The sequence below is a fragment of the Camelus bactrianus genome, chromosome 24, assembly GCF_048773025.1.
Source record: "Camelus bactrianus isolate YW-2024 breed Bactrian camel chromosome 24, ASM4877302v1, whole genome shotgun sequence".
NCBI lineage: Eukaryota > Metazoa > Chordata > Mammalia > Artiodactyla > Camelidae > Camelus > Camelus bactrianus.
The window spans coordinates 9,538,947-9,561,300 of record NC_133562.1 but is presented as its reverse complement, the minus strand read 5'-3'; the positions used below and the strand labels follow the sequence as shown (position 1 = coordinate 9,561,300).

Sequence of the window (22,354 nt, the reverse complement as noted above, 5' to 3'; positions counted from 1 at the left end):
AAATCATCTTACCTTTCCCTGATTGAAATTGGAATTCCTCCCAGATAATATGTGCTGAAATCAAATATTTCACCTTCAATTTTAACCTTTTGAGAACCCACATTTATCCACGTAAGTTTTTGGGTTTTTCCAATTTTGATCTGAATCTGAAATAAGTGAGAGGTGAATCAGCAAACAATGAGAACTAAAAGAATCCTATTCACAGTGGTTCAAAGCTATTATGTTTTCATCTTTCTTCAGATTCATTTATATACATGGTATATATACATGGACTTTTGAATAGTAGCACATTTGAGTAAAATTACAATACTAAAACATGTTAATAGGAATGTTTGCATTTGGATTAAGCACGTTTTATCTATGTCATAGAGAGGTCATCTATTTCATGCCCAAATGTTCAAATTTTAAAAGGACATGTCTCTCAGTTAATAACTTTAAGTTCATCTGGTAATAGAAAAGTGTTCTGGGCATGGACTTAATTTTAAAGGACCAAGGACATTTAACAGTTCAAGCAAACAGACTCAAAAGGATATACCGAATGATCCTTCCCGTCATTTATGATGTTTCTAATTCCTTTTTCTTTTGGTGGCTCTGAATTTAGCTTGTATCGGACGATGAGGCTGCCGTCTTCTATATTTAGAGATATGAAGCGATCCTAGGACAGGGAAACAATGCAGATTACCAGGAGACTCAGGGAGAGCCAGAACACTAGCGGTCAAGACACTCCCACATCCGGAGTGCTCTCAGCTTCAGCTGCCTCCTTAGTTAAAAGGGACACCAGTGCTATAATAGCCGACTCCTGGGATGGGATGATGGTTAAATCTTGTCAACCCTGGTGAACGTCATACACAGTGGTTGGCACACAGGAAGGAAACAATACATGCTAGCTAGTCAACATGGATGGACCTAGAGATCATCATATTATATGAATTAAGTCACTTCACTTAATTTCTTCACTTAGAGGAGGACAAGTACCATATGATATCACTTATGTGTGGAATCTAAAAAAATGTATACAAATGAACGTTTACAAACCAGAAATAGACTCATAGACATAGAAAACAAACTATGGTTACGAAAGGGGAAAGGGGCAGGGGGAGGGATAAATTGGGAGTTCGGGATTAACATATACACACTACTCTATATAAAATAGATAAACAAGGACCTAGTGTATAGCACAGGGAACTATATTCAATATCTCATAATAACCTATAATGAAAAAGAATATATATGCATATGTATGATTGAATCACTTTGCTATACATCAGAAACTAACACAACATTGTAAATCAACTCTACTTCAATAAAAAATGCTAGCTATTGTCATGATTTTGTTTTATAACAATCTATAATCAGCATGCAAAAATGGAAACTGAAAAGACACAGATCATTAATTTCATTTGAAAATATGGCTGCTACCTTTTAGAGAGAGGTATGGTCTTCCTCAAACCCCAGACATTTTCCACCACCTGTTTTCTGACCTGTCCCGATGTCTTCGTCTCATTGGGTGGTCCATCCATTTACCTGTTGCTTGGGGATCCCAGATAGGGCCTCTTCCCTCCCACCACTCTCTTCGCCTCAGCAATCACAGTTGCTTCTGTGGCCCTAATTCAGGTGTGCCTGTGAAGCCCAAACACTTTTCTCCAGCCTAGACTTGTCTTTTTGGGGCTGGGTCTGTACATCTGGTTGCATTATTCCTATTGCTTGCATGACTCACAGATATCTCAAATTCAGAACATCGCTTACAGAGCTTACAGTCTACATGACTCCCACCTGCTGCCAAGCCGGTCTCTTCACCCTTCATTGCTCTCTCTCCTTTCTCTCTCTGATCACTGATCACCTTGCTGAGCCAGTCACCAACCAACTAGGAGTCATTACTGCATCCCCGTCATGGTGTAGGGCACATCCCTGAACCAGCCATTTCCTTAGAGGAAAGGTAAGCGGAGGAATTCCTGCAGTAGGACTTGAAGATTTGCCCAGACACAGTTTCTTAATGACAAGAAGACTTCTCTTTGAAGTCTACTGCCAGAGTCCTTACCTAAGAGGAAAATCAGTCCTTACCTGGATCTGAAACCTTGCTCTTTGAAGCCAGTGATGGTTCATTACACTCATAAACAACAGAAAAACATCAACTCATTGACAGTAATGATTCATCCTATTTAATAGCTGCACCCTAGATAACTTTCTCTGGTTACTAACATAACCATTTTGTAAGTATTCTTCTAATATAAGCAGTATTTCTGGTTTTTAGTCTCCAAGGACTTCAAAATATAGCACAAAGAAGACTTTATTTTGGAAAACAACTGCCTTGCCCTGAAGATGCTGTGTGACCTCTCAGCTCTCTGTGTTTTTCAGGCAGGCTGGAAACTCTCCAAACCATCAGAACAGGTCCAGCCTTGGAATCTCCCAAAGGGTCCAGGCCAACCCTAGAAAGGAGAGTTGGAGCAGGTCTGTGACCCTACCCTGCAGGGAGAAGGGTCTGGTAAAACCCCACGCTCCCTGTCAATCCCACATTCTCAGACTGGAGATCCCACGGACTGATCCACGTTCCTCCACAAACTACAGAAGCACCTATTTTCTGGGGAGGTCAACGCCAAGCCCACCGACCAGCAGATGGTGCTGACGATCACTCCAAGAGGGTCACTTTGGTCTATTCTAAGCCAGTGAGAACCGTCTCTAGGAACCTCAGTTGCTTGAAAACAGAGTAGCTTCCATGTCTTGAAAAGTTAAGTGTCAGGCTGATAAAGATTTAATCCCGCACACTCTGGCAAGAGTCAGATCAATATGGAAACAGCAGGCGGTCACATAGTCTAGTTTTCGGAGCTCTCAGGAGGATTTTTTAGGCAGAATAAGTAGATGATTAGGCAAATAATAGTTTTCAAAGAATAAAACTGGCAATACAAACAGAATGGGAAAAGGGTGATTTCTCCCACATTTTGGTGGCATCTTCTCAAATTCTGAATTACCTGCCTTATTAAAACATATTCTCAGAACCAAAGAAAGTAGAACTGGGCTGAGGGGAAGGATGCAGGTAACATTTGCATGTTGTTTTTCAGATCTGTTGGTTGTTTATAATAACCCAGTTACCCTCAAATTGCTCAAATAAATGCACATATTTGAAGCATCTTTGAAGATTACCTGGTTTTCTGCAAAGAACAGCAGACCTCTGTCCACAGTGGTCTGAATCGTCTGTCCGAAGATTGGGAAGGGAGCATTTGGTTGAGTCGGAACCCGAGCATAGCCTGTACCTTCGAAATAATTTTTGTCCGACTCTTCCTTTCTCCTGTCAACACCAATCACCGTAAGTTAGAACACAGCAGCCGAGGAGCTCCCAGGAGAGTGTGCTTATTAATACGAGGTGAAAAAGGGAGCAAAGCCTCTGCGATCTAGTTGTCAGGATTTTGTTAGAGAAGAGAAAACATCTTTAAAGTGTAAAAACAGCCGGCTATTTCTCCTGGACGTGCTTTTACCCTCTACAATAATCCAATCCTACTCAACAAAGATGCTCTTCCAAGCCCCTTTTGGAAATGTTTACTTAGGAAGGTGTGGCCCAGCAGCTGAAGATCTTGAAATGCAAGAAACTATTAATTTGAAAAAGAATTTTATTCTGAGTAATAAATACTCAGTCTGTCTCATACGAGACTATTCCAAATCTTTTTAACTAAAGGGTAGGTCAGGAGCTCAATGCAGCAATTCTCAAATAGGTTCAGTTGTCAGAGTACCTAAAAGTCATGCTGTACTTTATGAACCACTTTTTTTTAAAATTTATAGTAAATAGCTTGTGCCTAAATCAGGTACCAAAAATGCTGACTATTTTGTGGTAGGAGGCACCAAAAATTGAAGAAATTTATTTTTTTTCAAAACCAAGGAAATTCTATCAATCTACTATTTTATATAAATAACGAAAAGACTGTCCTTACGTATTAGATTTTCGAGGTGGGCTAGCACTGCTGCACACAAGCAGAGTTTAAAAATTACGGCCCAAAGCAATCAGCGACATTAACAGCATCTCACTGGCTCATTCCTGTATTTTACGTAATATGACAGCAAGTTACCAGGATTACAGAGGGACACCAGCTTCTAGGTTTTGTTTACCTTCTACAAGGCTCCACTTCTGTTGTGTTGAGATTGAAAGTTGTTCTGAAGTTGTACAAGCTCAGAACATTTTCATTGAGGTCATCTAACTCAATACAACCTTTGTACGGAGGGAATCTCAGTCTACTAGGAAGCTGGAAAAAAAAAGAAACAAAAAATCTTCTACTAACTGAACAAAGGACAATGATCAGATTGACCAAGAAACAGTGTAACTCTGTCACTTTCAACCGTCAATATAGCACAGGGGTTAAGTTTGTGGACCCTGGAGCCAGATGCTCTGGCTTTGCTGTTTTTCAGCCGTCTGATCTTGGGCAAGTTACTCAAACTCTCTACTCAGTTTCCTCGTCTGTGAAGCAAGAATGATAATGATGCTTTTTTCAATTAACATACTTAAGCCTTGATCACTGCACACAGAAGTACTCAGTAAGTATTAGCTATTATCACTGCATATGCCTTAAGAATACATAGTTAAATCCATTTTATACATAATTGTTTAAAATATCATTATGTTAAATTAAAATGTAAATAACATTTGCACTTACTCTAAAATCAGATGGGTAACCTCCAACATAAAATACAACATTTTCAGGATCCAAATTGAGGAGTGTGTTGCTATTTCCACTATCCATGTCATGGAATTGAGGTGTTTCTGGTTTACTGGAAGTGGCTTTTCGGGTGTAATTAAGCCTTGCAAACTGATAAATTCTGTTTAAAAATAAATTAGATGATAAAGTCACATAAAAGTTTATGAGAAGAGGAAAGCAATCAAAGCCAAAATACTAAAAATGGGGTTGACCAACGCATACAATGAAAGCTTGGTGAGTGCAGGTCAGATTAACAAAGAGCACAATCAGACCCGTACCTCTGAAATTTCACCCGGTCCATAACTGCCTCCTGAGTTTCGCTCTTGGTCAGGGTCTGGTCCACTTGGAGCTCAGCCTCGTGCTCTCCCAGGTTGTAGACGCACGTGAGCTGGCCGTCCACCACCGCCATGCCGATGTAGTCCTTGGACGCCTGGAGACACAGAGGCCACCTCAGAGCAGTTCACATACTGTACTCTCTCAACTCCCCACCCCAAGAGAGTGCATTTCAAGTGACCAACAGGTTTTATTCAGTCAGCCCTGCGCAGACAGAACGAATGAGGTGCTTCCTGGCATAAGATAACATAGATGGAATGGTTAACTAACAGTGTCTAAGCTGACTTTGCTTGTGTTAAAAGTGCCCTCATTGACTCACTCCCCCAGTCACCCAATTTGCAAATATTTGCCAAGCACTTGCCATGCACTTGCCATAAAGATGAACAGAACTGGACACAGTTCTCCTCTAGATTTAGGCTGGGATGGGAGACAAGGCATTTTTGTTTTCCCTGTGCCATACAAAGTCCCCTTAACACCTTGTGTGTCCCTGTTCTAACACGTGGCACCCTATGTGGTCACCATCAGTTCCAGATGTATCTTCCTTCCCTGCTAGAATGTGATTTACCTTCCCTTAACAACAAAAAAACTCCAAATTTATAAAAATTGTAGTAAAATATACGTAACATGAAATTTACCATTTTAACCAGTTTTAAGTGTACATTAAGTACATTCAAGAAATAAATTTTGGGTTATTCTAAATACAGGGTGTGGCACCTAGTAGGTACGTGGTATTAGATTTGTTGAAGGAATAAAGTAACATGCATTTTGCCATATAATACAAAGCAAAAAGTCATGTCATAAGAAAGTTACAAATAAAAGTGCCAATATCTTGAAGCATGAAAGGGTGGCCACTAACAATGTTGATTTTAGGAATCCTTAAATACCATCTCCACTAGTGACAGCCAACCGTTTGCCCATTGCCCAGAAATTTCGAGAACTGGGTTTCATAACCAGTCAGTGATTACCTTTTCCCTCCGACACTTAAGTGGAAGAGATAGATTTTAAGAGGAGGGATTAAAAGCTAAATTGAACAGTTCAAAACGCCTGTGATGATGGCAGCTTAAAGAATTTAGAATTACAAGAGATGGGGCAACTGGATTACTCACTCATGGGGCAGGAGTGGCTGCATTCACTCCAGGCCTCGCTCCCAGATGGTCCCCACCCCAGAGACTCGGAAGGGTCTGCAGCTGGGTGTCCCAGCAAAGAGGACAGACCCACAAGCCCGTCAGGAACCTTGTCTCCGTGAAGCCTGAGTGTGGCTGCCCCGGCGGAGGGAAGGGGGTGTGTATCCCGGGTGTGCACGTGCTTGCCTGTCCACACACGTGTGCTCATGGGCCGGGCCCCTTGGGCAAGGCCTCCAGACGCCCCCCTCCTGCAGATGATGACCTGTGGAGGCATCGGAGGTGCCAGGGTCTGCTGCCGTGGTGCTGTGCCAACGGCAGTGACACGGGCGTGTCGTGTGTCTCAAAAACCACATTCTGCTTTAAAAACAAGAGAAAAGTCACAGCAATACTTACATCTTTATTTCCGAGGTACATCACAAACATATTCTCCGTCCCCCCGTTTTCTGGGGATTCAGGTCTTTGGAGAAACAAAGAAAGAGACGTGTATCCTTTGAAATCTTCCAGGTTGTTTGGCAGCCGGACTTCGACTCCAGATTTACCATTGAACCTCATGGGGACGGCGACCTAGGAGAGACAAATCCATGGTGTCAGCCATGCAGACGGCAGGCGGGGGCAAGGTGGCCGTGCTCACAGCGGCGGCTTGTGACTTCATGGCTGTTCTTTCAACCACATATCAGCCTTTCTCAAGCTGTTACAATAGGGAGCAAAGGAGTGTGGTGTCGCCTGGACCTGGGTTCTAAACTCACACAGCTGCTTCGGGAGCTGGGGGTAAAGTGTTCATGTGCTTCCTACGTATCAGCCGTGGGTCCTGGGAAGTGCATTTAGTTCTCTGTGCCAGCTAATAATATAATTATATATTATAGTAATAAAAATAATATATTATTATCATCATATTGTGGTTATAATATTGATATTATATTAACCCTATTAATAGGATAATGATATTACTATAATAATAATATATTACGATAATATGGAGTTGTACATTATATATAACATATAATTTATCATAGTATAGTGTATTGTAATCATAGGGTTATAATATATACTAGTAGGGTTAATTTAATATTATAATCCTATTATTAATTATATATTATATTAAAATATAAAACTCTATATTATCTTTAAAATATTATTAATAACAGTTATATTATTAATATTATGTTAGCCCTGTTACTATATAATATTAATATTATATACATATAATAATCATTATTATTTTTCTAACGCTAGGAGGTTTCTGTGCAAATGAGCTAACATTTATGGAAGCACGTAGTATGATGTCTGGCATACAGGAGAAGTATAATGCATCAAAAATATTTTTAAAAAACGAACTCTTTGAAAAACCATTTCCCATGAACATGTTACATATTATGGTTGCATTTCTTACAGGCATTCAGTCCTTAAAAATAAGTGCATCCAGGCTTTCTAGAATGTGCTTCTTAAACTCAGGGGAAAGGATCATTTTTCCCTCTAATCTGCCCTCGACCAATAGTTTTGCAAAATATACGAAAAATTAAATTACTAGAAAATGAAATAAAGAAGGTATGCAAATCACACGCCCACTGATCCCATACTTGGATGCTGAGGCAATTCAAATTATTGCAAGTTTCTAAACATCTACTCTCAATTTTTTATTTCTATATAATGGATGAGTAACAAAAGTTCTCTGACTAGCTCTGGTCTGTGGACCCCCTTGGGTAGCAAAGAAAACAAATATTCTCGAACACTCTAAAGGAGAACTCTTGGAATGAACATCAGCTCTACATTTTATCTCCCAAGCATTTAAGTATTTATGGAGGACGTGGTATAAGCAAGGCCCTAGCCAGGGGGGCTCGGTGCTGCGGGAGCCGTGGCCTCTCCCTCCCCGACACTCAGGGCTCATTCTCTGCCTTCTGCTCCTCCCCTGCCCACCCCTCCATACAGCCCAAGTCTTTCCTGGAATGCCCCTCTGCTTCTCGGCACCTGGAAAACTCCAACTCATTAAAAATTTTTTTGAATAAAGAAACGATTTTATGAACATAAAAAAAGGATGGAGAACACACCTGCATATGCACCATCGTCTCAAGAAATTAAACTTACTGCTATAACTGAAGCCCAGCACGTATCCCACCTTGTTCCGAGCCCTCTCTCCCTTCTCGGAGGTCACTCCTGCCCTGGGCTTTGGACTCCTATGTGTAGCTTCTCACGTGTGTTCCCATACTTTTACTAAATATCATCCATCTATAAACTGTAACTAGTCTTATTCTTGTAGGCAACAGCGCCTGCCTTGGTTAATCAGCTCTAAACCACTGTGCTATTATACACTGAATTTTGTTTGCTAAATCAGCGAATGAATGTAGAAAGGCAAAAGCTAGAAACATACTCTTTTTCACTTGGTTTTCATAAGGCCTGGGTGGGAAGAGGGGAGTTTCTGCCAAACTGAGCCTCAGGCTCTGTTTTTCTGCTACAGGTTTTATGTTGGGAGCACTTCTCTTCCCTAGAAGAAACGGCAGGTTTTGAGGCTCGAAAGTAGTAATATTGAGCCTAGAAATCAACCATAGTGCTTTCAGGGGAGTGATATTCTGACTTGGCTTTCTAATCCTCTGTCTCCAAATACCTCACAGGGAGGAGGCTGAAAAATATAAGATATTTAATTTACACTATTTTAGGATCAAACAAATTGTGAGGGAGAAGTGTTAGGAATTCAAGTAAGTAATGTCAGGTTAAAATTAGAAGAGCTGATGGATCAGCGCTCCAATGACAGAAAATCATTGTAATCCCTTATTCACAACCCTGCCCATGTTGGTAGGAACTATCTCTCCATCCTCAATAAAGGTGGATTCTACAAATTTCAAGGTAAAAAGAGAAAGTAGGTCTTGTGCAGTATCACATCAGCACATTCTGATCACAGAACCCTTACTTGAATTTGCAATAACACTTTACCAATGGGGGCCTGGAGGAGAACTGGGAAGGAAACTGCTCCAGGTCCAGGTCATTTAAGGGATGAAGGTGATGTGAACTTTTGAAGGACAACAGGAGGAAATCAACTTTCACAGTGTGAGCAGCTAAAGAATTAGGGCAAGAAAGACAACCAGTTCTTGAGTGAATAGGTACCTTTTCTTTCTTAATGAATATGGTAACTTATCAAAGACTGAGCCTGGGTGCCCAGCAACGTGGGGACACACCCACCTTATTCGCGGCATCTCTGGCCTGCTGAATTAGCTCTCGTATGCGGTCCACATTGTCGGAGATGTTGCCCAGTGGCAGCAGCTGTTGGTTAATACTTTCAATCTTGCTCAAAAGATCAGGCAGTTTGTTGGTTAATTTCTTTACTGTTGGTGAGATTACGAAACAGAAATTTAACACTGTGAGTTAAGAAAAGGTTAAATACAGATGTTCTGATAGTACTTGTCAAGTGGTATGTTTGGGTCCCAAACACTGGACAGGATGACTCAGAATCACGTAATACCTTTTCAATGTTATAGAAATATATATATTTCTATATAAATACAGATAGATGGATTTTATTCTGCAATCTAGATATCACATCATCTTTCTTGACCACTATAGAAAAAAATAAATCTTTGCTATTTAGTCTTTAATATTAATTATAATTCAATTCCTCATGATTCAGGGACCTATATCTCCACTCTATAAAATGGAAAATCAACAGCAATGTTAATGAATTTTAAAAAATCCCACTTGGTCCTTTTAAATAACAAAACAGCCACACTCTTTGAACATATTACATATTTTCTAATATTTTAATTTCTAAGATCAGACTTTACCAGGGAATAATTAAAACCGACCAAAGCATATAATGATGGGGAAAGCGGATACTATGTCCTGGCCAGAGAATCTCTGCTACCTGAATTATTCGCGTCAGTGAGAGCCTTGTTGAAGTCTTCGCTCTGTGTGCGCTCATAGGTGTCCCTAATTCTTTCCACATCTGTCTGAATGGGCTCGAGCCCGTCTAGAACCTCGTTTGTGATGTCGTTGGCATTTCTGGCCATGCTCTTTGCACCACTGATTATACCGTCGATGTCATCTAATGCACACAAATGGGGAAGCATAAGGATGTAAAATGTTCGACCAAAGAAGCCAAGTGCAGCGGGTTAGGGAGATGCTGACCTCTCTGTATCCCACGGAGATCATCGCGGATGGTCGTGAGATTGGTGTCTATTAGCCCTTTCTGAACTGTAATAATTTTCAGAGTTTGCTGTAGGTTGTTGAGAGCCGGACTGATTTCTAGAATAGAATAAAGCAGCGAGAGGCAATTACTCTAATGATCCTGATCCTCCATTGGTATTGGTCGCGCCTGAGGAGCCAGGGTCCACACAGCACTGAGCAGACCGGCATCTGAGGGGTCATCCCCGAGATGCCCACTGCAGGTGCCCAGACCCACAGCTCCTCCAGTCACAGAGGCCAGGGGCATACTGAGCCTGTGTATGAGGCTCTTTGGAAATGCACGTGAAGAAAGGGAGAGGCTTAATAGTGTTGAAATATTGGGTGGAAACATCAAATCTATCAAATAAACCACAGGTTTACAAAGTATCATCTCCATGGACTGAGAGTCAAGAAGAGGGTTTGCTTTTAGGGCTGCCTCTCCTGGTCTCCCAGGTTGTTTCCAAACCCATGATTATCCCAGCCCCCACCCCACTCCCAATACCTTGCTGTAGCTTCTTCTGTGTTATCTTGGCTTCGTTTAACAGTTTGTCGCTGTTGGAACTCAGGGTTTTAGCTTTTCTTGGAAGATCTTCCTTTATCACCGTCTGAAAGCAAAGCATTTATCAGCCATTAGCATGTGATACGCACCTTCGGAAATGTGGAGTAAGAGTTTTCATCCGACTCCAAAGCCCTCATCTTTAATCTTTAAAGAAAGAGGTTAGGAGGTAAGAAGGAGATTTAAAGAGGCTGTTCCTTAAAAGGTACGGTTAGGGCTCTAGGTAGACATTTGTGGCTTGGGGAGGCAGACGCATCTCTGCTGACATAATGACAAATGGTGTGACACTTTCTCATTTTCTCACTGGCACTTGTACAATACCCTCTGCAATAACGGAGGACAGAGCTGAGTTGCCTTTAGGCTCTTAATATTTAGGAGATAAAAGCCTTCAACCTTCCAAGAAGGCTTGTCCACTAATTCTCTCATAGTTAATCTATGTTCTTTATGTTTATACATAGGAATATTATACAGTGCATTTAAGATCCCGTAGGACTCCAGAGACACACCCAGAGACAAATGACAGGAAATAAATGGTTATCAAATTGTGTACAAAAATCTCTCTTCTTTGGTGAATGTTAGTACTCAATCACAGCATAAAAGCATCCCTGGTAAGAAGGATAGAATACTTTCATGGTTCAAAATCGATAATCAGTGTGACTTCTATCTGGTTTTACAAATGATTTTTAAACCTGTGCTACATTTATCAAACAGCCAAGTAAATACAGAAACGACCAAGATCTAAGAGCAGGTTCAAGTCTATTCTATACAAAAAATTCTGATCTAAAGTGATGCTTGTTCTGCTCCTCGGGGCACACGGAAAGACAACGGGAGAATGAGTTGTCTCCAGAGTGCACCCAAGGGGGAGCCGCGGCAGGCACCCACCTGGAGCGCAGACTCGGACGCGCTGGAGGCCTTGTCGGCCGCGTCCTCGGCCGCTTTGATGGCGTTGAGGATGTTCTCGTAGGCGGTGGCAGCGTCCACGGCACAGCGCACCAGCTCATCCCCACTGGCGTTCCTCTTGATCCTGGAAGATGGTTCCGGGAGAAGGGCTCAGCAGCCCTACCGGCCTGCAGCCGAGCCCCCACCCACGAACCTCCCCGATTCATTTGGGAAACCGAGGCTTGAGGCTGCGAGCTCCACCACTCTGCCCCCAGGATGCGGCCTGGAATCAGCCCCTTTGTGCCGCCCTCTGCCCTGGTCCGGAGACCCTCCCCCGGGGAGGCCTCCCCTCGCACCCCGGCTCCAGCAGCCCCGGGGTCAGCCCCCCAGGCCGCCACTCACTCCTCCAGCTGCTTCGCCAGCTCCTGCAGAGACCGTGCGTGCTTTTCCGCCTCCTCCACCAGGGATGCTTTGCTGGCCGATTTGGAAAGTTCCCTCACTTTGTCATTTAGCTCCTGTCTTGCTTCATTTAAAGTGACAACTAATTTTTCATATTCCTATTTTTTTCCAAGTAAACAAGAGACACTGTCAATTTAAGCAAACACCGTGTATGCCATTTTCTTGAACTCTGTCATAAACGACATGTTTCTAGGAGGCAACAAGAAGAAATTGTTTTCTGAGCCCATTCATCCTTGGTTACTTCAGATAGTGGCACTGATAATATTCTCCCAAGTTTCACCACCATTTGGAATATTTTCCATACGGTGGGTATCCGCTTTGATAAATTTTATAAAATCATGCTATTACCATTAGTGTATAGTTATACTAAACCAAAACACTTTTTCTGATTTAGAAATAGTGATCACAAAAGAGATTTCCAAAATGCCCAATGGGCTGCTAAGAAATATTGTTTTTTATCTTTTATCTTTTTTATCTTTTATCAGTCCTAAATATTTCCTGCTAATAAAGTTATGCCTGATATTTTTAAAATAGCATCACAATTTTTTTTGGTTGTCACAAAATTATCATTTGCTCATTGCAGGCAAATTAGGTAATACAGAGAGATATAAAGAAGACATATCATTCACCCCTCCTCTGAGGGACAACCACTGTTAACACTGTGGGGTATTTTCTTCCATCTAAAAGACGTATATTGGAGAAAAAAAAAAATGGTTGGCCTATCTCATAGTTTCCTTGAAATATAATTTAAGTGCTTTTCAATTTTCTAGAGAGCAAGTTTTGCCTCTACCTCATGGCTTCTCCTCATCAGCTGCAAGACAACATTAGCCTGCAGTAAGGAAGAGTCTGCGGTGGCCAGATGCTTGGCAAAGTCACTCTGGAGGGAGTTCATTTCTTTAACTTGTCTCTGCAGAGAATAAAAAGAATGTCGGCTTGAGTGGCATGATGTACTGTCGGAAGGCGCAGGCGTCCTCCTCGGACGACAGCATAGAAGTAATTTCAGAGCCAGAATGTTTTCATGAACCTAAAGGTCACTGAGGCAACTACAAAGCCAGGAGAAATCACTTCGATTTGTAGTGTGGGTGCGTTGTCACGGTTTCTGCAAACCACACGCTGATGGAACAGTCATTGTCACCTTGGAGAAGGTTTCTACACTGGGGTCAGCTGGGCCAATGAGGTGGATGTATAATTAAGCTCTGGTTAGTGGGTCAGAACGAGGGGTTTTAACGAAGGAAGCCAGCAGCAGCCATCAGCACACTCTACATGCTGGTCCCAGTGCTTCAGTAAGAAGGCACGGAGGCCCTGGGAATGCCGGGCTGGAGGCTGCCAAAGCTCAGGGCCCCATAAAACTGAATCCTGCTCCCTGCCCCTTGGCATAATCAGTGACTTCCAACAGGGGTGTTAGTATCTGAGGAAGCTTCAGGAGTTAACCATATCACCATCTGCTAAGATATTACTCATTTTCTTGTGCTAAATTCCTCTTTTGGGGCATCAGTCCTATTTTACTCCACTTTGACCTTACTATCATTTCACAGCCTCTCACACTTTTATTGCTGTTTTAGCATACAGTGTCCACCACTGAAACGCAACTACAGAATCTTGAGCTTTAAATTCTCATTGTAACTCCTGCATATGGCCTGTATTTTGACTTATTGCCTATAAAGCAGGTGATGGCTTAAAATGCCTTCGTTGGTGATTCTTGTAATGATGTTTACATACAGGACACAAAAAGTCAGTTATTTAAAACATACATTATATGCTTTGAATTAATTATAACAACATTAGTTTAATTTCTCCTCTACTTGGCAATATTACTCCTCCAGGACTCTGTCAGCCAGGGGTAGGGGTGAAGCGATTTGCTCTGCTTTCTCTGTGGTTTAAGATCAGACTGTTTTCTGGCCACTGAGGAGTAGAAACTACTTTGATTTTGCAATGAATGCCTCACTCTGAGTTTGACTAGGGTTTGCCACATAGACAGGCGTGTGTGATTAGGGTTTGCTATACAGACAGGTGTGTGTGACCAGATGTACAGACAGGTTGCCTGGCTTTGCCACCTTATTAACGATAAAGACCCCTGCTCCCTCATCCCTGTCATTCACGAAACTGCAGATTCTGACTGCGAACTCACCTTGATGGATTCCAAAGCCCTCTCGTTTTCTCGGTTGAGGCCGGCAGCCTGCTTGGCTTGGGCACTTGCCTCCTGCAGCGTGGCACGGAGGTCACTGAGTTTGGCTTCATAGTCATTTAAAGAATCTCGTATATTCTTAACAAGTCCGTTGTTCTCCACCTGCTGGCTTTCCAGCCAGCTCCTTATCCGGTTTAGCACTGTAACACATCACCTTTTTTGTTTTCCACTTGAGAAATGGGTATATCAAAGTTAAGTTATAAAGACTACAAAAGGAGAACTGAGTTATCTACTCATTTCACGGTTTTCCTTGAACTTGCAAGGGAATGGGAGGGGAAACGAACATTTAGGTTAGGTTAGGCTAGGTTATGCATTGCACACATCGTCCCATTTAACTTTCACGATAACCACATGGAAAACAGTAATTATCAGTCTCATACTTCAGATAAGGAAATGGAGGGCCTGAGAAATTAGGTGACAAGGTTTCAGCCTTGGGACTTGAACTTGACCTGCAGAGTACAAAGCACATGCTCCTTCTACCACGACTACTGTCTCTCTGCAGCAGAAGCCAAGATTAGTATTAAATTTCAACAATACCAATGCTACACGAGAACTGCTACTATCCCATATAAACAGTGGCTGCATCATCTTAGCAGAGAACAAAGATCAGCGTCTGGAAAAATATACCAAACTATTATTTCTTACAGTTGTGAGCTAATGAGGCATTTTCCCACATCCAAACCTTTGGATATATTCAGTTAATTTCTAGTACATCCATTTTTAATTTTTTTGGAAATCGTGCTAATATCAATGTGTGATTCAAAACCCCAATGATGAAAAGTGACCGTTAAAAAAATGATATAATGAGAACTTGGGTAGAGCTATGAAAGAAGAATAAAAATGCAGTTAAAAAGGAAAAAGAGGTATCAGTGTCTAATATCTTAGAAGACCCCTTTTTTTTTCTTGACGGTAAGATGTCGTCTTCTACAGCCCCCTGGTAACCTGGAGGGGCTCCCCATTTTCACTGCATGATACTCCAACAGTAACATGCATAGAAAGGAGCCCTTCTACCTGTCACCGGGGACTCAGAATCGCACTTTGCACAGTGTATTTCAAACCACTTAGAACGGACTGGATGCAAGAATTTGGGAGGGTCCTTACAGAGCTGAGCCTCTCTTTTTTCAGCTTCTGCTTTTATCAGGTGCTTCCCAAAGCTTCGGCGCCTCAGTTCCCTCATCATGCGCTCTGCTTCAGCCAGCTCTCTGGAAAAATCACCCGAAGGCACGTTGTTGCCTTCTCCATCTGCCCCAGAGATCTGCTTCAGGAGAACTGGAAAACATCAAGCAGTTTATTAAGCTGGGAATTCTAGGCTCCAGCAGATGACTTGAAAAAAAAAAAAAAAAGGCAGAGATTTTATGGAGGGTTCGTATTGGTTTTCCAGTATCACTATAGCATCTTTTTTATAATGTTGGACTCGTACCAGGAAATCCTTTCAGTGCACCACAAAAGCTACAAAGTAAAAGATATTTAATTGGACTGAGTAACTCTTACCTTGCACATTCCAGATGACATTTTTAATCTTCGTGTCCAGCTCTTTTGCACTTTGGGTTGTCTGATCAATGTTGTTATATAATGTTTGTGCTTTTCTGAAATTTACTTGAACCTATATGGAAAACAAATTGATTAGGAACAAATTAAGTTGATGGGGGAAAAAGCTAACAATATTTTGAAAGCCCCCCTCCCTGCCAAAATAAAGTTAATATTATTAACCTAACACATTACCTTTTCTTGCACAGTTTGAAATTCATGATTCAAGTTACTCAGTTCTTTTTCCAGGCCATCCATTTTTGATCCATGATTCGAAATGGTGGAGCGGCAGTTAAGCAACTGGTTCTAAAAGTAAAATACAAAGTCAGTCTCACTTTAGGAATTGGAATAAGTGTTGCCAACTTGGTAAACCTGGTGGTGATACGAAAAGATTCATTTAGCAAAACCAACGCGGGTCCACAGGAAAAAAAAATGTTCTTCGAAATAGGCCACATGAAGAATCTACTTTCTGATGTAAGTTGTGATATGGCTCTAAAATAAAGCAGCAAATTTTTAAAATGTGATGAGATGAGAGATTCTTTACTTGAATTAATGACCTAACTTACAGAAATAAGGGTGATACCAGAATACAAAAAAGAATATATATATACATATGTATAACTTTGCTCTACACCTGAAATTAATACAACATTGTAAATCAACTATACTTCAATTAAAAATAAATAAAAGGAAAGGAAAATTAAAAAAAAAAGAAACTAAAGTGATATCACTAACCTGATGTACTAACTTCCAGATCCTATAATAAAGTCAGTTGTTTCTAACCTATATTTTACCTGATGATACTAAAAAGAAGTGCCTATGGCTACCCTGCTGAAGGAACCATTGGATTCAAAGAATTATAGAGCAGGAGGGAGACTCAGAGCACATTTAATTGAAAGCCCTCATTTAACATGAAAGAAATGAGAAAACGGAAGCCCAAAGAACTTGGGTGGCCCATCTACGCCACCGCAGGACAGGTGATCAGTGATTACTTCAGGACCAAAACCCAGGTCTTTGTTTGGGTTCTGACTGCATCATTCCTTTTAGAGGGTGACATGGCTGCACATGGTATCTAGAATAGCCAATATTTTCAACTTTGGGGCGGGGGGGGGGGAATGCATTACTACCTTGAAGATTTTTGCAAGAAAAAGCAATACTATTACCTCTATTTGTACATGAGAGTCAGCATTCGGTAAAAGAACACAGGCTTTCCAGGTCAGGTCCAAACCCTAGGTCCACCACTTAACAGATAAGCTCTCTGAGCCTCGTCTCCTTCTTCTGTATATTGGGGATTGAAATACTAAGCTGCTGGGTTGTTTTTGGTGACAAGTGGGCTAATGTATCATAAAAATGTCACGTACACACAACCGTTCAAAAAAGTTAGTCGCCTTCTCAAACACACTCCTACTGCATTTTCACAGCATTTGTGTGATATTGCAAGAAGATAGGTCTATTTTAATGTTGCTGTAGGAAAACGGAGGCACATGATTCTAAACAGTGTCAGCAGAATGTCTGCATCAGAGGTAGAGTGGGTGAAAAGCGTGGTCTTTAGAACCGGATCTTGGTTTGAATTCTTCTAGAACCACCACGTACTAGCTATGCGATTGCGGCCAAGTTATTTAGCTTTTACATGCCTGTTAAATAAAAATAACGTTATTTTCCTCATAGGATGTTGTGAGACTTAAGCAAAGCACTTAGCACAGAGCGTGGTGCAAAGGATGGACACTGAAATGTTGGCTCCCTTCGCTGAAAACTTGCGGGGCTGTATTGATGACATCAGAGGAACTCAAGTGGCTCTTTTTCCTCTCAAAACATAAAGTCTTTTCCCTCTTCCTCTCCATATTAAGCCTTTAAACTAGGCCCTAAAATTACCCTAATGGGATGGAAAAGAGTCATTTTCTAGCACTATTTTTTGCTATATATACTCAACCATAGCCACTTACAGGTTTAGAATCAGCCCTCATTCCAAAAGCACATATTAAACTTTCCCCAAAGCCTCTTTCAATATGTCTAGCTTAGGGTTTATCTCATCTGCTGAATTATTTTACTTCAATGAGTACATTTTTTTCATTTCCATGATTTTTAATTAGACTTTTTCATATCTGTCTCTTCTTGTTTGGTTTCTGGTGTTTTAAAATTTTTTTCTTAATTTCTTGTTCCTTCTATTGGATGTTATTCTTCAAAGTAATTTTCAGATTGTTCTATGATTTTCATTTTCTCTAAAGGGAATTCACCACTAGACTGTTGCTTCTGCCGCATGTCTTTCCTGTTATCTGTCTGTTACAGCGTTTGCAGGCTCATTCTGAGAGGGAGACTTCCTCTTCTCTCTGCGCCCTCTGTGCCTTGTCCAGTGATATTATGGTCATCACCACTCCCACCCCAGACTCCTCAGTCCAGGACCAGGTCTTATACTGGCAGCTTAGGATTTGTACACAGTGGTCATGTTGAGAATGTCACACGCCAGCACAGATCCTGGTTTGTGGACCTTGTCCACGTCCTGGCTGTAACATTGTTGCTCTCCTAGGTTCTCATACAGCCACTGCCCAGCAATGGGGATTGGGCAGTTTCAAGGTTATTCTTTCAGCCTCCGTTTATAGGCAGAAGAGACCCCAGTTTTCCCCCAGGGAGCCTGACTCTGGCCTGTGGGCCACTTTGGGTTATAGTACTTCTCAGGTTACCCTCTTGGCCACCTTCTTTCCAAGGGCACATAGAATATTATTCTCCAAGACGGACCATGTTCTGAGCTATAAAACAGACATCAACACATTTAAAAGGATTAGAATCATAATGTATGTTCTCTGATCCCAACAGAGTTAAAGCAGAAATCAGTAACAGAGTTACCTGGAAAATCCCCAATTTGGAAGTTAAACAATACAGTTTTAAATAACTTAGATGTCAAAGATACATCATAAGGGAAATTAGAAAATCTTTTGAATTGAATGAAAATGAAAACACAAAATTTAAAAATGTGTGGGATACAGCTAACATAGTGCTTAGCGGAAAACTTACAGCATTAAACGCTTACATTAGAAACAAGAAAGGTTTGGGATCCGTAAATAAGCTTTTATCTTATGAAATTAGAAAATGAAAGGCAGGGCCTCAATGGAAAATTCCACCCAACATTTAAAGAAGAATTAATAACACTTTTACTCAAATTCATATCTGAGGCTGCTGAATGCAACATACTGAACTAAAGACTATGAGAAAAATCGGCCCAGAAACAATTCAGCAGGAATGTTCACTTAGAAGTGTTAGTGTTGTGTGTTCACTAGCACTTTTCACCAGTACAAATCTAATCTTCATTTAGATGAGAGGAAGGAGGGCAGCACCCACCCGCAAGGGTTCAGTGGCATCAGCCTCTCCCCTTCTCCTGCGAGGGGAGTAGCCGTTCATGCAGCATCTCTTCATCAGGCGTCTACCCTGGGCCAGGCATCGAGCTGGACCACGGGGTACCTACCCGCAGCTCCTTGCTCTGGATCTCCAGGTGCTTCAGCTGCTCCAGAGTCCCCGGGCTGGCACTCAGGCCCTGCAGCTGAGACTTGACCAGGCGGAGCTCATCAGCCATGGTGGCCAGGTCGTTCAAGAGCGTCATCACACAGCTGTCACAATCTGCAGGGGCCACAGTCAAAGGCAACCGTGCTAGGGGCTGGAGCCACGGGAATGCAGAGGGAGCACCAGGGATGTGGGGCCCAGTTCACAGGCACATGGACCATCACGAGCAAAAATCACAATCCTGGACTTCTCAGGGAAGGATAAAGGGAGCTCTCTAGACACGGGGCGTTTTACAAAGAAATGATGGCGTGGGGGAAATGGGCAAAGGTGGTCAAATGGTACAAGCTTCGCTATAAAATAAGTAAGTTCTTGGGATGTAATACACAGCACGGCAACTAGAGTTACAACACTGTATTGTATATTTGAAAGTTGCTGAGAGAGTAATCTCCAAAATTCTTAAGGCAAGAAAGAAAATTGTAACTGTGCGAGGTGATGGATGTTAACCAAACTTACTGTGATCATTTCACAACACATACATATGTCAAATCATTATGTTGTACCCCTTAAACTAACACAATGTTGAATGTCAATTATAGCTCAATAAAACTAGGCGAAAAAGGGAAATGGTGAGTCTATGCAACTTGTTGCTTATTTTGTATGTGGGAAAAATGATAATAAATAGCTTTTATTTGCTGAGTGCTTGCTATTTACCAGGCGTCAGGACAAGGGATTTGTAAGTATTTTTTAACTTTATAAGTTTCAACAACTTTATAAGTTGGTGTAGTTATGATGACCATTTTACAAATGACACAACTAAGGCGTGAAAAAGTGAGGTCACTGGCCCGAGGTCATACAGCTGTCAGCTGACAGGGGCTGGGTTTGACCCTAAGCATCCCTCATCCCATCTCCCCCACCACTGCTTCCCCAGACTGGAAACTGCACATCCCAGTGTGGGGCTCCTTGACCTCAAGCTGAACCCCATAACTTAGGAAGGAAGAGTGCTTTCTTTTCTCACCATCACATTCTTCTCCAGGGCCGCTATCTTTGGGTTCCTGGTCTATGCAGTCTGAAATGAGGAATAACCAAAAAAGACAGGATTATTAAACTTACTCTCCATGTAGTTTTTAACTTGGCTTTCAGAAAAGCTAGCTTTGGAAGATTTTAGTCACCCAACCCCCCAGCACCGCTGGCCCCTCCTTTTCCCTCCCTCGCCCAGGCCACCACTCAGGGCACCTTCTCATCTCCCAAACGTCTTCCTGCAGGAACTTCTCTTGGGCCTCTCTGACTACACCTTCAGTCTCTTCTCTACAAAGGGTCAGGCCACTCTTATCAAGAACTCCGCATCATTACTGTTGGCTTCACTTGACAGCCTCCCAAACAGCTGCTGACGTCTCTCTCAGTGTCACTCAGGAACATTCAACAGACCCTCACTGAGCACCTCTGAGCAGTCGCCCACGGCCCTGCGCTGGGTGCAGGGACACAACGCTATCGAGACAAAAGTCCCTGCTGTCCTGTGGTTTAATGGTCCTATGGGGGAGGCAGACAAGTTCACAACAGTGCGTACTCCTAACATAATTTTGTCCAGTCAGAACTGGCCCGTCATTCCAGGCTGTTGAGGCCCTTTTGTATTCTGTGTGACAGGAGGCATCTCCTAGCTCTCCCGACCTCACGCCATCTGGTAACTGGGTGGGCATGCCTTCGTTTCCATTCAAAATCAACCATGCTGAACAAGACAGAGCCCAGATGAAGCCCCAAGGCGTGACAATCGACATCGCATTCCAGACTGACAATAATCCATCTACTTTGCATTCCTTTGGGAACAGTCACCTGAGCAGGTCTAATCCACACGTCCAGGGTTTAGGTCCTCAGCTTGTCCATAACTATAAGATGACAGATTTTACCTAAGGAGTTGGCATCGCACTATCTCAATGGCATTTTCCTGATAAATCACATTAACATTCTCCATCAAAGAAGGAAGAGGCTAGTCTTCCTTTTTTTCAACTCGTTCCTAATGAATCCATACTAACTCCCAGTACTCTTTCCCTTGGTACATAAAATTCATCTCAGTTATACAAGCACATCCTAGAACAGTTATAGCTGTTAGAGAAAGAGCACTTTGACATCTTCAGATACACACAGGAAGAAAGCTGATGAGATGATAACCTGATAACGTCAAGGGCGATCTTAGCAAAATCTCCAAAATAGGGTCTGAAGTTATTTTAGCTATAATTAGCTAAGTTTTAAAAACAATTTACCTATTAAAAAAAATTAAAACCTACTTGAAGAAAGTTAGTCACCAAAGCTGTGAATTCTACCTAAGCATTCCCAACTTTGTCAAAACAAGGGGACAGTTTATCAGCTGCAACTGTGTAGTACGCTTCCTGAAAATGCTTGTTTGAGTTCTCTGCCTGTTATGTTATAGCGGTTTGATAAACGTAGGTTAACAGAGGTGTGAGTTGATCTTACCTCCAGTCAGGGGGTCACAACTGCCCAACTGGCCATTGTTGTTACAATTGCATGGCTGGCAGCTACCTCCAAATTTCTGGGGATTCCCAAAATAACCCGGTGCACACCTACACAGAATGCAGAAAAAGGGGAAAATAACTCATCATTTATTGCACCCACTTTTCTCAACTTCCGGTTCCCTGTTTGGGACATTGTAACCCTAGAAGAGGAAGGACTGACAAAGGTTTGCAAGGGTGAACATGTCTTGGTACAGAGACGTTTACGACTTGAATGAGAACGAGGAGAGGGGAGGAAGGCAGAGATTGCTCCCTTCCTCCTTTATGCCCTGGACGACAGAGTCCTCAGTCACCCCTATAGCCAAACGGCAGATGAACAAAATGCAACCAGGAGCCAGTGGTTTAACCAATATGAAAATCAGGGGTGACTGACTTTCATGCAAGAGTTGTGTTCCTGAAGATATCACACAATTACATACTGCTTAATTTATGGCTAATTTTCTCAAAAA

The 22,354-nt window shown here is 42.0% G+C and overlaps 1 protein-coding gene across 3 annotated transcripts in view; it reads right to left on the bottom strand.

The window, feature by feature from the left end:
- Positions 1–22,354, bottom strand: part of LAMA3 (laminin subunit alpha 3) — a 211,988-nt gene that overhangs the window by 28,726 nt on the left and 160,908 nt on the right. For all 3 annotated transcript variants that reach the window (XM_074352153.1, XM_074352154.1, XM_010958042.3), the window contains 21 exons: positions 21,850–21,956; positions 20,399–20,449; positions 19,349–19,500; positions 16,087–16,197; positions 15,856–15,967; positions 15,466–15,633; positions 14,308–14,504; positions 12,970–13,086; positions 12,123–12,277; positions 11,724–11,865; positions 10,788–10,890; positions 10,250–10,366; positions 9,987–10,166; positions 9,308–9,450; positions 6,530–6,700; positions 4,958–5,109; positions 4,638–4,800; positions 4,096–4,229; positions 3,139–3,283; positions 536–655; positions 13–146 (listed from right to left, as the gene is read on the bottom strand). In XM_074352153.1, the coding sequence (XP_074208254.1) occupies positions 13–146; positions 536–655; positions 3,139–3,283; positions 4,096–4,229; positions 4,638–4,800; positions 4,958–5,109; positions 6,530–6,700; positions 9,308–9,450; positions 9,987–10,166; positions 10,250–10,366; positions 10,788–10,890; positions 11,724–11,865; positions 12,123–12,277; positions 12,970–13,086; positions 14,308–14,504; positions 15,466–15,633; positions 15,856–15,967; positions 16,087–16,197; positions 19,349–19,500; positions 20,399–20,449; positions 21,850–21,956 (2,874 nt within the window). The remainder of the gene's footprint in view (positions 1–12; positions 147–535; positions 656–3,138; positions 3,284–4,095; positions 4,230–4,637; positions 4,801–4,957; positions 5,110–6,529; positions 6,701–9,307; positions 9,451–9,986; positions 10,167–10,249; positions 10,367–10,787; positions 10,891–11,723; positions 11,866–12,122; positions 12,278–12,969; positions 13,087–14,307; positions 14,505–15,465; positions 15,634–15,855; positions 15,968–16,086; positions 16,198–19,348; positions 19,501–20,398; positions 20,450–21,849; positions 21,957–22,354) is intronic.